General features: G+C 33.7%; 2 protein-coding genes across 2 annotated transcripts in view; both read right to left on the reverse strand.

Moving 5' to 3' along the window:
* Window positions 1-722: 722 nt before the first annotated feature.
* On the reverse strand, window positions 723-16,039 carry LOC108734086 (putative inorganic phosphate cotransporter). Its single transcript, XM_025981067.1, has 9 exons — window positions 15,841-16,039; window positions 15,023-15,204; window positions 13,059-13,307; window positions 8,564-8,651; window positions 7,438-7,658; window positions 6,097-6,246; window positions 3,143-3,275; window positions 2,689-2,930; window positions 723-1,204 (listed from the first exon to the last, which is right to left on the reverse strand). Exons 1-9 carry the CDS (start codon window positions 15,902-15,904, stop codon window positions 1,019-1,021), a joined length of 1,515 nt encoding a protein of 504 aa, XP_025836852.1. The 5' UTR covers window positions 15,905-16,039; the 3' UTR covers window positions 723-1,018.
* Window positions 16,040-16,120: 81 nt separating this feature from the next.
* The window catches only part of LOC108734063 (protein halfway), an 18,711-nt gene continuing 18,237 nt past the window's right edge, over window positions 16,121-16,594 (reverse strand). The window contains exon 8 of the mRNA XM_025981018.1: window positions 16,121-16,128. Coding sequence (XP_025836803.1) covers window positions 16,121-16,128 — 8 coding nt within the window. The remainder of the gene's footprint in view (window positions 16,129-16,594) is intronic.

The following is a 16,594-nucleotide window of genomic DNA, read 5'->3' on the forward strand; positions in this document are numbered from 1 at the left end:
GAATTAAACATGTGATACCATCAGACAATAACTAAAGTATCACATAATTACAGTACTAGTTGAATCCGTCCAAATTCTGGCGTTTATTACTTATATTTTTATTTCCATAACCTAACATAAGCCATTTGTGCTAGCATTTCACACATGTGAATCAGGCTTAATCGTAAAAGTATAACTTAATTGAACCGCTACCATATCTTATCAATGACCCTATGATGGCCGAACGTTGACATTCAAACACGTCACACATGTTAAAATTGGCAATTTTAACTTAAAGTTCCGATTAAATGACAGCATCTATCTTTTTAATAAACATTGTCAGCCAATCTGAGAATATTTTGTTTGATAACTTTTCAAAATTAATATTTTTTAATAATATGTGCATGTAAGTTATATCCATCTGATTTCCGATATGAAAAAAAAAATATACACGTAAAAACGATGATTTGTATAGTGTTCAGTAATGATAGTTAATAACCGACCGGAGGTTCTTGATGCTCACTAATGAATCACTTTAGTCATGCACGCGTGAACCGTATGACTTATCGTACCGCACTTTTTTTATATAACGAAAATCTGAAACCTTTATATTGATATACATATATACTTTTTTTATGTATAATATATATTTTTTTCGAAAATATGGAGACCTATTAAGATATTTTTTTTTGTAATTATACGAAGGAATATTGATGATTTGAAAACGGGTATTCAAAGTTCTATTGTTTTTTCATGATTTTATTATTTAGTGGACCAAAAATTTTAACAGATTATAAAATAAACAATAAACTATTCGATATATCTTTACTCATGTCAGTATCAGTAGCAGTGGCACCCTTTTTAAATAAAGTTTTGGTCAACCGTAGTAACGAAGTACGGAAACAACGTCAAGATTCGATTACTACTACAGTTTTCCACATCTTTTGCTTTTTTTTTGTTTCATTTCGTGTTTTAGCAACAATTAATAAATATTAATATTCACATAACGTATAAATTAATTGGTCGGCATTGATAGAGTTCAGCCATGTTGTTTATTTTTTTCCTCTTTTTCCACTTTACTCTCGACTGTGTCCAAATCGTCTCGTTCAACTATCGCGTCCCATTTCTGCCGCGTCCCCGCACCGAAAATGAGGTAGAATGTGTTGCAAACCACATAAACGATTGCAGCAGTTACAAAAACTGTTCTCCATTTAGCGTGAGTAATCTGCAATTAAATAGTGTGTTTTAATATGGGCGGTTCACCCTCAGCCACAGCATTTACACCATTGAAATTTATTGTAGCATTAATTGAGTCAATTTAGGAAGGCGAAGTTACTAATATATTATTGTATATGATTTGCCTGTTTGCCCCATATAGAATATCCATTACCAATAAGGATATCACAAATACTTACCACTCGAACATATTCTATGATTTTAATTCATAAGAACTCTATGTATTGCATAATGTGTTAAATAATAGGGTAACGCAACCCATTTTTAGTCCTATGATTTGTTGTAGACCTCACCTTCCTAAATTGACTCAAATAAGAACTTTTGCCCTTGAAATATAACATGGCTACAAGTGACAATCATAACAAAAAATGCATTCTCTGGTCCACCATCTAAGATGGGATCCAGAGGGATTAGCCCTCGAAGTTATTAAAGTAGAAATAACGAAAATAGAGCACAACTCATTTCAAACAGTTAGAGATATGCCCCTTCCCTTATCTATTTCTGTCTTGCTCACGCTTGGGTCTATTCTTTCTATTCGCGCAGCATTCCACAAGGCCAAAACTCTAATCGTTTGAAATGAGTTGTACATATGTTTTATAATAAATAAATTGAGTGCTAGGTCCACTGATGTGTGCGCATCACGCAAATATTGCAGATTTGGATTACATTTTTTAGTCTTATTCCAGAGACTCATGGGCTCTATCTCCAATATTCCTATTTATGCCAAGTTATTATTTCATACACGTAGAGTCATGAAGTGATTAAAGCAACTTCCAGCTTTCTCAGTAACAATTACGAATGCGATCTTTTTTAGCTGGTCCACAATTTAAAATTGTGTTAAAAAAATGATTCGTTACCAACATGTACTTATCGTCTGCTTATTTTTAAAACTTTGTTAATTCCATATTTTCTCGTTTTTGTCTTGAGAGTATATTTTACATAAATCAGTTTTATAATTATTCACTTTGGCAATTTTATGACATCATCATAAGATCGTCAGTCCTAAAACTGATTGGACTCACATCTCCACTTTATCCTATCGTGAGCTAATCGTCTGTATCACCACATTTCGATCGCTTCCAACCTTTTCTAACCGCGCCCATCGTCTATGCTTTGCACCCGTACAACGCCGCACTCCAGATAAACATTTGTAACAATCTTTTGCGAATTTCTAAGTTAACCGTTTTGCTAGAACACAAGTGACTTCTTTTTGTTGAAGGCGACTATCCTCTGTTTTATGATCCTTCCATTTGACTTTCTAGATACCGAAAATCAGTCACTTCTTCTAATTTTTCGTCTCTTTGCCTTGCGTGCCAGTGTTTTCAATATTTGATATTTGATCATCCAGCCTCTTCCTCGTTTCTTCCTACATGCTTACATGATACCTTCCATTACCTTTTATTTCTCCATAGCACAGTTGTGATAATTTAATTTTGAAAAGTTAGTAATAGATGTATTACAAAAATAACATACCTCTCCTTTAACTATAATTCCTGCGTAAATGGGCGCTAGAAGTCCAACCAGGTTTGCAGCGCAATTCGTGAATGACATTAGAATTCCAGCAAAGCGAGGCGAAATGTCCAAATGATTGACTTTGAAACCTGAATATATTCCGCCGTTAAAGCCTACGCCAATTGTCAAAAGTGCAACCGTAAGAGCCCGGTTGCACCCAGTGTATGAGGCAGCCACCAAACAAATTGCTGGGGAATATTGTCCTACAAACAAAATTGATAAAGATAAGAACACTATACATTCTTCGTTTAAATAAGTGTATGCAACAGTAAAACACTATTGTAGGTTAGGACAGCAGAAGTTTTGAAATATTATATTATTGCATTAGTGTTTGAAAAAATCCCATTAAGGGAGACGAAACGTTGCTTTAGATTCAATATTTATGTTTATACAAGAAAAGTATTGAATACATTACCAATTCCGTTCATTATTTTTCGGACAATAACAATTCTAAATTGTTTCCTTGTGACTAAATAGTCTGCAATTTGGCCAGCTAGCATTGAAAACAGCCACATAGCAAGATAAGGCAAAGCCGACAGAACTCCATTCTGGAATGAATGAAAAGTTGTTTTTTCATGAAATATGTCTGGGGAGAAGACCACAATAAAATAATAGACTGAAGGAAAGTTGTTCTACTCCCTTGATACATTCAACTAGCTTTCGATGAATTACTCGAACCGCATAGTGAAGGCCACCTGTAGAATGTTGCTACATCTTGTGTGATTCAACTCGAAAAAAAAAAAAAAACTTTTGGCTGTTTCATTCCCACCAGCCAGTAATGCTGGTGGGCGGGCAGTCCCTCCGGACTATGCCGGAAGGTAGGGCGGAAGGCCCTCTTCAGCCTGCTTTCAGGAATCGTGGGAATGGGTGGTGGTTCAGGTGAGAAAGTTGAGACCGACGAAATGAAGACAGAAGAGAATGAAAGATTATCTGTGGAATATTACTGCCTCAGCATTTGCCTAAGTGATCCAAGGAAACCACAGAAAAACTTGGACCAAGGCAGACGGACCCGGAATCGAACCGGCGTCCTCCCGAATGCTAAGCAATGGTCTAGACCTCTAGGCCATGCCGCTTGGTTTCAACTCGACAAGGACCTTATCGAACATTTTTGAATCGTACAAAATGTAGCAATATTATAGAGATGGCGTTCACTACACTGTTTGTAGTAATTCTACAGTGATCGATAAACGGAATAAATAGGTGATTTCAATGTCCAAAGCCTAACTTATTAGTGAACTTTTGACTTGATTGTTTTCTTTTTGTCGAGTGTTTTGTTGGTACCTATGGTAGCTTATAATTAATTGTCTTATAATGAGCTTTTTGTTATAAGTCGTTGTGACACGAAAACAAAAGGTTTTGGTATCATAACCTTTACAACTCCGTTTTTTTAATAGACTCAAAAAGGGTTGCGGTAAATTTTTGTCCGAACTATGCTCAATTCAAAATTCATGCACCTCGGGTCATCATCATAAAGTCGTCAGTCCTGAGACTGGTTGGGCAAGCACCTCCACACTTTCCTATCCTGAGCTAATCTTCGCATTTCCCTAAAACTAGAACAACCCACATCTTTAACTTGTGAACAGTAATCTAATCTAGGTCTACCTCTACCCCTTCTAACTCCCGTTTCTGCCTCTAATATGTCTCTGACTAGACTTTCATGTCTGAGAAGCTGTCCTACTAACCTATCTCGCCTATTTCCTATTGATTTCCATAGAGTCCTTTATTCTCATATTCTTCATTTCTAACCTTCTCTATCCACCGTATCCTCATCATTTGTCTGTAACAACTGCCACATTTCCACCTTTTTTTTCTACCCCGCCCATTGTCTATGTTTCGCACCCGTACAGCGCCGCGATCTAAACATACACCTTTAATTTCTAAATTAACCGTTCGCGAGCATAGAAATGAGTTCTTTTTATTGAAGGCGACTCGACCCTGCGCTATCCCCTGCTTTATATCTCTACTACTCCTTCCGTCTTGACTTATCTGACTTCCTAGATACCTAAAATCAACCACTTCTTCTAGTTTATAATCTCCTATCTTTATATTCGCTCTTTCCCTACTTTTTCTTCCCTTGCATACCAGTATTTTCGTTTTACTTGTGTTTATTTTCATACAATACTGTTTTGTCAATACCGTTTCCATTTTATTGAAAGCCATCTCTAACTCCTTGTTAGATGGTAAATTCTGCTATATCATCTGCAAATCTAAGCATACTAATCTTATAAATTACTTTGTTTATCAAAAGTTTTTTTGCGTACGTGCGCTTAGAAATCTACCGCCTTACAAATTTGTTTTTCTCTTACTTTCTAAAATGAATTGCTAAAAAATAGTTTGTCAAGCTTTGCAGGAATTGTGATAACATAAACCTGTGCTAATAGTTATTAATTCATATCTCATATTACAATCATTATATGGCATTGTAAATTGTAGGCAATAATATTTTTATGGACAACAACAGGATATTATCAATTTTATAACGTCACGCTACCACAGTTTAAAACGTGAACGGTTTTTAATTTTGTTGTTCAAACATATCGTAATTTTCGATTTAGGTACCGCATTAAATAAATTTTAAGTCTGTATTTACTGATATCCTAACTTTATGTTTACATACAGGGTGTCCCAAGCAAGCGGGTTTCTTCAGTAACTGCTTTATAATTGAAGATATCGAAACAAAATTCGTACAAAAGTGCTACCATGTAAGTATCTTCATATCGTAAATTTATTTTTCATTATACAGAGTGTCCCATTTTTCCTGGAGGCTACCTTACTTCATTTTTTCAACTGGAATGCCCCATTTTTTATTGCATTTATGAATTCCTTTTGCTATTTAAATACCAAAATTCGCACTAAATCAATGATTTTTGAATATTTCCGAAACGAAAGCACACAGAGGTGTGCTATTTTCACACATAACTTGTGGAAGAAATAGTCTACAATTCCACTATTAACGCAAACATATTCCTTTCAAATTGATTGAAATCTACTACTTCCAAAATAAATTGTTTCGAGCTGGCATAACTATATTTTTTAAATCGAAAGCTCATCACGTACAGAATTTTATTTCCTTTCATCCAATATAAGGATGTTACTATCTACGACTAATACTTTTTGAGAAAACTAAATTTTAGATAGATAGGTAGCCTCCAGGAAAAATAGGACACTCTGTTTAATCGAAAATAATTTTAGGATATGAAGATACATATATGGTAGCACTTTTGATAAATAATAGTAAGATTTGCCTTCGTTGTGACAAATTAAGAAGTATTAGAAAATGAAGAACTTAGAGAAGGCGCTTTGTGAGTAATCTTGTTGAGAATGCTCTTGTAAATACATAAACGTTTCAATATTCTAATAGAGACTCACCTGATCAATGTCGAACCTTAAGATTTGGTTCATATATGTTGGTAGTTCCGTCATCAGTGTTTCGTATCCGTAATTTTGAGCCATATGTGTAGCCATAATCGCCCAGAAGGGTAAAGACGTTAAAATCGATAGCCATGGTGTAGAGGCAGGCTAAAATAATATTAAAAATTCTAATTCGAACCCATTAGGAACAAAACTATTTTAAATTTATTGTGACATTGAAAATCTGTTCTTAGTGTGGACTAGGGTGGACAAAATTTTTATTTTTTTTTCTAACCCCTGAAATGTTTCTATTTGTTGTAAAAAAAATCTTCGCTAAACATGAGCCCTATAGCTCAAATCTAAGGGGTCGCTATTTTTATTTTAGTTTCCCATTTAATTAACATACGAAAAATTCTTTTTTGTTTTAAATTGAATTTACACATAATTTACGCAATTTTTTCCAAAAAACCGTTTCATATTCTCAAAGTTGAGTCTTTGAGCTTTACAAAACTCTAAGACAAAGTATGATTATCTTTACAAAAAGACTAGTTACAGCCATTTAAAAATTACTAAATTTTGAAATTTGAAAAAATAGCTTGCAATTATTTTTTTTTGCATAATCCTCAAAATTTTTAATCAAACTATTAGTCAGTATTGTATTTTTATATATTACAAATTTCAAAAATGGTTCTCAGTACGTAGTGTAGGTGGCAGCACACATGATAATAATAAGATAAATGAATTAATCGTATGATTACAAGTAATCATGGATTATAATTTTGTTCCATATTAGTTTATATTAATTATCCATTTTTGAAATTTGTAATACATAAAAATACAATACTTACTAATAGTTTGAGTAAAAATTTTGAGGATTATGCAAAAAAAAATAATTGCAAGCTATTTTTTCAAATTTCAAAATTTAGTAATTTTTAAATGGCTGTAACTAGTCTTTTTGTAAAGATAATCATACTTTGTCTTAGAGTTTTGTAAAGCTCAAAGACTCAACTTTGAGAATATGAAACGGTTTTTTGGAAAAAATTGCGTAAATTATGTGTAAATTCAATTTAAAACAAAAAAGAATTTTTCCCATGTTAATTAAATTGGAAACTAAAATAAAAATAGCGACCCCTTAGATTTGGGCTACAGGGCTCATGTTTTTTTACAACAAATAGAAACAGGGGGTAAGAGTTAGAAAAAAAATAGAAATTTTGTTTAGAGCACCCTAGTGTGCACCTATCAAAATTTTATTCAATTCAATCCGATAATTTCTGCTTTTCGTTTGAGCTGTCACTAAGGACTATCTCCTTTCTCTACATACGTGTAGAGATAGGGGCATTAAAGAAAATATTTACTCACTTCTTTAGTTTCGTTTCCCCAAATAGATTCGAGAATCAGATGTTTTTCTTTTTCTTTTATTTTCGGATGTTTTTCTGGATCTTCGTAGCAGAATATTATGAATGCGATCGCCCATGCAGTACCAATAATTCCGAAAACATAGAAAATTGATTGCCATTTCCAACTAGACGCCGCTAGCCAACCACTTATGGGCATAGATATTACGGTACCAAATTGGGCTCCTGTGAACATTATTAGTAAGTCTTTCGGTATTTGTGTTAATAGGGCAAGGATATTTAAAGGAAAATCCCATAAAAATAACAAAGATAATCCAGTGTTTGCTTTTTAAACGATGATAAGAAAATTCTTGACTTGAGAAATATTTTCTTAAATAAAACAACAGACTATACCCACTGTTTTGACTAATAACGAAAACAGAATTGTTATGGGTGCTGTGATTTTACTTTATTGTCATGAATAAATACATCGCATTAGATACTAAAAATAGAAACAAATACCACGTTGATGGTATTTATATTCTTCCTTCAACCAATTTATTTTCTTCGTTATTAAAGAACTAATAGTTTTGAATTGTGTATTAATGAATATCGAGGTATCTTTAATTAAAACATATTTAATGTTAAGTAAACAATGTTAAATAACAAAACAAGTTGATATTCTTAATTGTAAAAGAATCGCGTCAAACAAGCAAGTAATTTGGTCTGTGTTCTGGCGTGCTGCTGAGACCGAAAGTAATCGAAATCGCGATTCACGTCCGACGAAATGGCAAATCTCTGACCAAGAACTTTTGTAATAAAATAATGCAAAGTATCTTATTTCGGAAATGTAATATTTTGATATAAATATGAAAGTCGAAGGTTGAAGGAAGAAATACAGATTATTTGACTCAAGATTTTCCAGTTTGTCGGTATTCTTAAATTAGAAAATTACTTAAACACTTGCATTTCTTGAATTAAGGCAATATTTTTATCAGTAAAAGTTTTTATCATCTCATTATGCGAATATGCCAACACTTTTGATATCCAGACATGGGATTAAGGGATCAAGATATGTAATTGATTATATTTATTTAAAAGTACCGAAATAAACTTCTGCTATTTATAATAAAAATATGTGATGCACCTACCTGCATAAACGAATGATCCAAACCGACTTCTTTCGTTTGGTGGTACCCATTTAGCTAAAAGGGCGTGCGTGCATGGTACAATTGGTCCCTAAAAAAAAATGATTTACTGCTATTGCTTACCATAAATTATTTTTCTGATAGTTGTTATCATGTATTAGGTATTTGAAATATTGTTATTAGTTTACGAAAATATTTAACAAAAAAATGTTGAAAAATACTATAGAGTGAGATCCCAGAGTCATCAGAGATTACTTAATTTCTGAGTAACAAACTGCTAACTTGGGCCGACATTACTCACTTTTGTTATAGTCTGAGCGTTGATTTTTAAATAATATTTCACAGAATATTGTTAAAAATTAATAATCAACAGTGCCAGACATTTCCTATCGACGGTAATCTCTGCCAGATGCTTCAAAGTTCGCAAAAGAAAAAATTAAGGTAACTTTACTTATAGTCTGAGCATTCATTTTTAAGTATGATACTTATGGAATTATCTCAATATTTTTTCTAAGCAGCTATACCAATTGTAGTGACCAAACATCCTCCAGACAATTAAAATGTCACTGTGACTGGAAGCGGAAGCGCGACAATTAGATGAATTGATATATTCTGTGAAACATTATGTAAAAAGCAGCACTCAGATTTTAAGAATACCGGTAAGTGCAAAATTGACCGTTGGTTCAAGTTAGCGCGTATGTATAGGTTCAAAGTGCATACTAGCACTACCCTTTGCCACCCATTTTGTTACTCAGAAAATAAGTAATGTCTGGCGGCTCCGGATCTAGGACCATGAAAGAATCAATGAAAAAATCAAAGCATATGCACTACAATTCTTAATCAATAAATTGACTTCATACAATATGGTAATAGTTTGTTGAATAGTACTCAGTACTTAACATAGGGTCTAGCACCGTGTCTCTTGTTCTTGAGATGTCAATCTTTAAAATTAAAAAAAAATTATATCTCTTGAAGGTTGATAACTCAAATCCGCAGTGATCAGTCATTTAGAAAAGGTAACTATTATCAATTGACAATATTGCTCCACGCAAGCAATATACCCATTAATCATAATGAATATTGTATGGTGGGGCTTAATATTTATGATTAGGTACTTGAATTTTAAACGGTTTATGATATAAAGGAATTCTTATCATTGAAATTCTATAATCCTTAATTGCTACAAGGTGACTTACTTATGGGTACCCATTGACGCTCATTTTTGTAATTCTTCGTTGAACCTTTCATTAAGCCGTTAATACATTGCTAATAAATAAATTAATTATTAATTGTTTTTCTAGTATCATTCAGATTTTTAAAGTGTTATTTATGTATAATTGAAAAGGTGTACGTACACTTGAAAATTATGAAGTAATTATTCGAATTATACATATTCTGTTGCATATGATCGTCCATCATCCAAGAGCTGAATCATTTTTTGAAAAATACTCGCCGAAGTTTAAGAAAATTTGTCCTAAACTGAAACTAACTACAGTGAATTTCATTTATTACGACCTTGGTTATAGCGATCATTTTGCTACAGCGACATTAAATCTAAGTCCCTTGAATTTAAGGCATACTTTAATAGAAAGTTCATGTGGCTATGGCGACTTCGGGAATAACGCCGAGTTCGGGTGTAGCGACTGTTTTTAATAAATCATTTGTAGCAAAACCTCTAGAGATCCCATGCAGATACAGCGACCGGATTCGGCCACCAAAGACACAAAGAGCTTTCTTATGTTTTATATATATCCATACTGAGTGGTAATCTTTACCGTTTTTTTATAGATATTAGTCAGGCAGGTAAGCGTGTACGTTAAAATGGTTCAGTTACAAAGGGTTATTCTGAATAGTAACTGGGTTTAGTAAATAAAATAATTCGAAGTGGTCTGTATTTTGTCGAAACTGCCAGACGCGGATCGCGATTTCGATCCTTTTGGATCTTATCAGCGCGTCGCAGACAGCTCCGACAGCACACAGACCAACTTTTACCTGCAGTCTTAACAACGCGTTTTAGAAAATACCACAAATGGCGTGGTAAACGCCATCTGTAGTACGATGCTACAGTACTTCGAATTATTTTATTCGATTATGGTAACGTGCCTGTCACGTTGAGGTTAGCTACGCCGGGATTCGTTTCAGCAAGTAGATATCCATATATTTAAATGGACCTTGTTGGAGCATACGTAATCCTAAAATGTAGCATCGTACTACAGATGGCGTTTACCGCGCCATTTGTGGTATTTTCCGGGTTTAGTAAACTTTTGAATAGTATAATATAACTGCTACATGCACATTTATTGTTAAAAAAAAGGCGGAAATCGTTTTAAAATTGAAAACCGATGAAAATTATTCATACGTGTCCGTATTTCGGATACAACGACGAAATTACAGTCCCTTCGTCGTCGTTATATCCGAAATCCACTGTACTGGTTTAGTTTCGTTTCGTCAGTTCCCGTTCCGTTTCGCCAATCACCTTTATTAATTACTTTATTATTTCCGGCTAGTCAACTATTAAGGTAGTTATACAAAAAAGTACCCATTCTATATATGTATAAATAAGGATTATTGTGAAGATATGTTGAAAGAATTCTCGTCCATTATCTCAAAGTGCCTCCTTAACCCGAATTAGAACATTTTAGAAGCAGAAATAGGAATTAAAAGGGGCAGAGGTTGACTTAAGATCTATGTAATAACTTTATTAAATTAGGAAAATGCGTAGATCTATTTATCATTGTGGCAAATTACAATCTACAGTACTTTATGTTTATTTTCATATCTACAAATAATATGAGAAGTGGGTACTTCATCAATTCTTTGCAAACAATTGCTAATCGATATCAAATTGAAAAAGTACCTATGCAATGTGTTGAAAAAATTTTAAATATTACTTGTTATCTAATGCAAAGGTTTCTTTTTATTTATAAGCCGCCAATAAAAACTTGCTGGCCGAAATCTGTTACAAATATTCGTTAAAATTGATAGCGGTTTTCAAGGTACCTACAGTTTATTTTACGGGAGTAGTTGAAGGGTTTAAACTAGAAATGAACCAGAAAATGGTTTTCCAGATAATCGGGTCCCTGTCAGCGGCATCATGTGAAACATTTCCATTTGAATTTTAATGTGAAATATTTGAAACTATTGGAATGTCTGTACCAGAAAAAATCACCTGTTTGTCTAAAAACTATGCTATGCTGACTAAAATTGACTCATTACTTGGTAGTTACGCCAGCAGGGTGGGGGTTACAACAAGGACACAGGGATGACAACGTGGAAACTTGTATTGTAGGTTTGATTATTATAAACAGGGAATTTTCCTGTTTGGAGAGCATTTTTAGTCTGTAAATTCTTTTTTTTTTGATAAAGTATGTTATAGTTTAACGTTATCTAAATGTATATTATATTTTAGCACATATTTAGCTAATCTTATTGAAACCTTCTGTTTCTTTAAAAATGTTGTTGACATGCTCTTTCACACGAATAGCGAAAGAACGCCCACTTTGTCCAATGTATATAGCATCGCATGTCGCACACTTAAAATTGGCAGACGTCACTTCTTTTTGGTTTGTCTGGCTTAGTTTGGTTGTTCACTAATAGTTTTTGTTTGCGTCAACTGAATGGAATATAGTATTGTAATTTTAATGTAAAGAATGTGCATATTACAGTAAATTAACGGATCTTCGACATTCCTAGCTTAATTTAATTTATTTTTTATTTATTATCACTGCTATTTTTCGTTTTTTTTTCGCACTAAGAATGCCAAGAAATTGCCGAATTCTTTAGGTACCGGATCCTAACGCCGAGTATCCGTTCAATCTCTAATTTAAACGTGAGGTTTTGTCAGTCAGTTTAATAACTCTTTATCAGCATACTGAAACACTCTTCCTTTCGTCTCTGAATAAGCATGTTATCAACCCTTTTTCGCTTTTTAAGCATTATTAACAATAGCAAAATATTATCATGCCACTATCTTCTACGTCTGTATGCGATTAGACGTAAACGATTAAACACTTCGATTAGACGTACTCGTGCAAAAGAGAGTGTAATCTACCGCATTAAAGAAGGACCTCACGAATAATTTATGTAAAATTATGTAAAATCGGCCCGTATGAAAAATAAAAACCATCATGCGTTAACATAAAATTCGATTGGGAAAAGTACATATTTTCCTTTAATCCTTTAAATCAAATGTATTATTGCTTTGATATTATTTTAAACATTTAGCACTCAACTAGTCGACCTTTAATGACTAAGAGGATCTAGCCTATCTCATATTTTTAACCGCGTTTCAATGAACAGAACCCTATAAACTGGTGGTAACAATTTCTAAACGACTTTTTGTCATATGTTACTGTATTTGAATGACTTTTTCAATAAGGGAATCTCAAAAACAGTTAGAAATGATGATGAGTTGATAATGTATTTGTTTTTTTGTTTTCTACTCTGCGATTTTTTGAAATTCGTGCATGAACAACAAATAAACTTAATTTTAACTTACCTCTCCAAGTCCTTGAATTAATCTCACCGCCATTAGCCACGCTGCCCCGGACTTAGCTGCCAACGGAACGAAAAGTGCGAAAACTGAATTTACTAACATTCCAAATCCTAAGAAGTACAGGCTTCCATATTTGCGACCCAATATTCCGAATGGAATTTGTGTGATGACGTATCCATAAAAAAATGAACTTAAAATGTACCCCTGAACGTCCGTTTCCCATTCGTATTCACCCGTACTCGAACTGGATGGCTAAAACGTCAAAAAAATTTTTTTAAACTTACCCGAGATAAAAATGTTCAGTCTCTCAGAGTCTCTAAAAGCGAGACTCGAGTTTCCGTCTCTCATCGAGTCTCTCAGGTGTCGCTGTCAAAAAAACTGTTTAGCGTCTTAGAACGAGAGACTCGAGTCGCTCATAGAAAGATCCTCATTTCGTATCCAGTCTCTGAACAAGAGACTCGAATCTCTGAACGAGAGACTCAAATCTCTCAATAAGTAGTGTTTCGATAGACATGGTTAAAATTTTTTAAGTTCAACATATTTCAGAGATCCCAGTCTTTCTACGAGAGACTCGAGTCTCTCAATTTTTCAGTTTTATTCATTCAGTCTCTCTGTGAGAGACTCGAATCTCTGAATTAACAATTTTATCGTTCGAGTCTCTCATACAGAGNAATAAGAAGTCTATTGTCTGAACATATCGTTGTAAATCTTTCAAAAAAACAATATTGTGCGAACAAATTTACATTTGCAGTTTGAATGTATGGGAGATCATGTTTTTTTTTTCCAAAACAATGTTATGTTGGTTCTTGGGTTAAGTTTCCGTACGTCGGAATGAAAAATGGAACCCTTATAGGATTACTCGTGTGTCTGTCTGTCTATCACAGTCAATTTGCTCCGAATCTACTGGGCCGATCAAGTTGAAATTTACTGTACATATGAATAAATAAATTAATTCTGAACATGGGGACCATTTTGGGGGGCTAATACCATGCAACATATCAAATTAAAGGGCTTCTTGCAAGGTTCTCAAGCATATTTTTTATAATTTTAAAATAAACAGTTTTACAATTAATATTAAGAAAATAAATGAAAATTGACCACTTGCCCCCTCTTTATCTCCGAAACAACTGAACCTAAAATTGTGAAAAAAAATACAGAAAATAGTTCTTTACTTATAGATTACAGGAAAATTAGTAAGAAATCTATGGTCTGAACATAACGTGGTAAATCTTTTAACAAAATAATATTGCGCGTACAAATTTACATTTGCAGTTTGAATGAATTGGAGAACATGTTTTTTAAATTTAATTAAATTAAAAATTTCCACAACATATCCTACTGGATGTCGAATGTTGGCGCATGAGTTAGTTCCATCTCTTAATTAGCTGTTTTAATAGTCAGATAATTCCAGAAAGTCACCGAGCGGCATGGCCTAGAGGTCTAGACCATTGCTTAGCATTCGGGAGGACGCCGGTTCGATTCCGGGTCCGTCTGCCTTGGTCCAAGTTTTTCTGTGGTTTCCTTGGATTACTTAGGCGAATGCTGAGGCAGTAATATTCCACAGATAATCTTTCACTCTCTTCTGTCTTCATTTCGTCCGTCTCATCTTTCTCACCCGAACCACCACCCACCCATTCCCACGATTCCTGAAAGCAGGCTGAAGAGGGCCTTCCGCCCTACCTTCCGGCATAGTCCGGAGGGACTGCCCGCCCACCAGCATTACTGGCTGGTGGGAATGAAACATCCAAGTTTTTCTTTTTTTTTTCCAGAAAGTCGGATATTAAGAGAAAATGGCGGCGCAAATTGCCTATGCAAGTACTTATGTAGTGCTTATGTACTACAAGTATATTTATCTAATCGTAAATGATTTCCTGTACACCTTTCTTGGAAAATTTCGACAAGGGTACTAAGGGCGCTTGGAATAAAATATAATATTTATGTATAATTTAAAATAAAAAAATTAGAACCTCATCTGTACTGTTTGCCAGAGAAGGGCATTCGTTTGAATATTCGGTAGACGATGATGACGTGTTGACCATAGCAACAATTGCTACCGACATATTTGTTCTCATAATGTAAGCATTTGCCATTCCCAAAAATAACATAAAAACTGTGAAGTGCCGTGCTCCGACCCAACCAAAACATCTACCTGAAAAAAGGAAAAGAAAACGGTATTTAATCTTTGGGTTTTGATAAACAATACTAACTCGGATTACGCTACCTCGACTTACGTAAATAACTGAGAATTGCATGATTGTTATGTTTGTATTACCAGTTTTGTTTCTACACTATTTTTTTTCTTTGTTTCACGATTATGTAAGAAATATCTGCCCTTATCTACATATAGCATATAGCATCTACATATAGCAATATGAGAACTAAATTGAACTATAAAATTGACGAAATGTTGACGACTGAAGTCTGAAAAATTAGTATGAAAAAATTGACTATACCATATAAAAATTTAATGCAAAATAACAATACAGTATCTGGAATTAAAATTTACTGATTATTAATTTTATATTTTAAATTAAATTGTAACAGAAAAATTTAAATGATCGATATTTCTAGGTAATGTTACTTATTTATCCTTTTGTATAATATAAAATTCTAAAAGCGTGCTGTAGAATTGAACTCTAAAGTAGTTCCTATGTTAACTGCTTATTTTAATCGCGTCTTAAAAATATTATTTTCATTTACAATGTTTTTTTATTGACGATTCCACTAGTAGCTGTGTTTGTAAATATTTCAAAAGTAAAAACAAAAAAAGAATTAAATGACTTACTCGTACAGGTTTCTTGATTAATCCCATTTTCGTTAACAGGTTCATTTTTGGTGGCTATTGCCATGATTTATGGGAACTGAATTAATGAGAAAAGATACGAATTTTTATACTTATATGAATTAATATAATAAAACCTGACTGTGATCGAATCACGCACAAGCACAAGACGATTCTCGGGGACGCAACCAATTTATAGCAATTTCATTATTCTTTTATATTCTAAGATAACACTTCCAAGATAAGTATCTAATTGTGACAACCGATAGATAAATTACGATAATCATAATGCTGTGCGGCGCTTACATTTGATACAAGTATAATTCCTAATCAATATTTGACTTAGTATAAAAAAAAAACGTCAATCAAGCCTGGTATAGTACATGATCCTTTCCAAAGATCCATGCCGGATCCGTTTCAAGGATCCATACCCGATCCGGCCAAAGAATCAGGATTAATTTTGTTTCTGCATATTAATTAAACAATAATAATTTAGTCATAGCATTAATAATAAATTTATAAAATGTCGAAACTGCCAGACGCGTATCGCGATCTCGATCTTTGTGGATCTCATCAGCGCGTCGTAGGCAACTCCAACAGAACACAGACCGACTTTTACCTGCTGTCTTAACAGTGCGTTTTAGAAAATAATACAAATGGCGCAGTAAACGCCATCTGTAGCACGATGCTACATTTTAGGATTACGTATGCTCCAACAAGGTCCACTTGTGTGGATATCTACTTGCTGGAAACGAAT

Source organism: Agrilus planipennis, unplaced genomic scaffold (genome assembly GCF_000699045.2).
Source record: "Agrilus planipennis isolate EAB-ADULT unplaced genomic scaffold, Apla_2.0 scaffold10, whole genome shotgun sequence".
NCBI classification, from domain to species: Eukaryota; Metazoa; Arthropoda; class Insecta; order Coleoptera; family Buprestidae; genus Agrilus; species Agrilus planipennis.

Excerpts from the sequence above, each read along its gene's own strand:
- LOC108734086 (XM_025981067.1), bottom strand. The coding sequence starts at position 15,904 with ATGGCAATAGCCACCAAAAATGAACCTGTTAACGAAAATGGGATTAAT. Across the intron at positions 2,931-3,142 it reads AAAAATAATGAACGGAATTG|GACAATATTCCCCAGCAATT; the intron begins GTAATGTATTCA and ends TTTTGTTTGTAG. Across the intron at positions 1,205-2,688 it reads GAATTATAGTTAAAGGAGAG|ATTACTCACGCTAAATGGAG; the intron begins GTATGTTATTTT and ends ATTTAATTGCAG.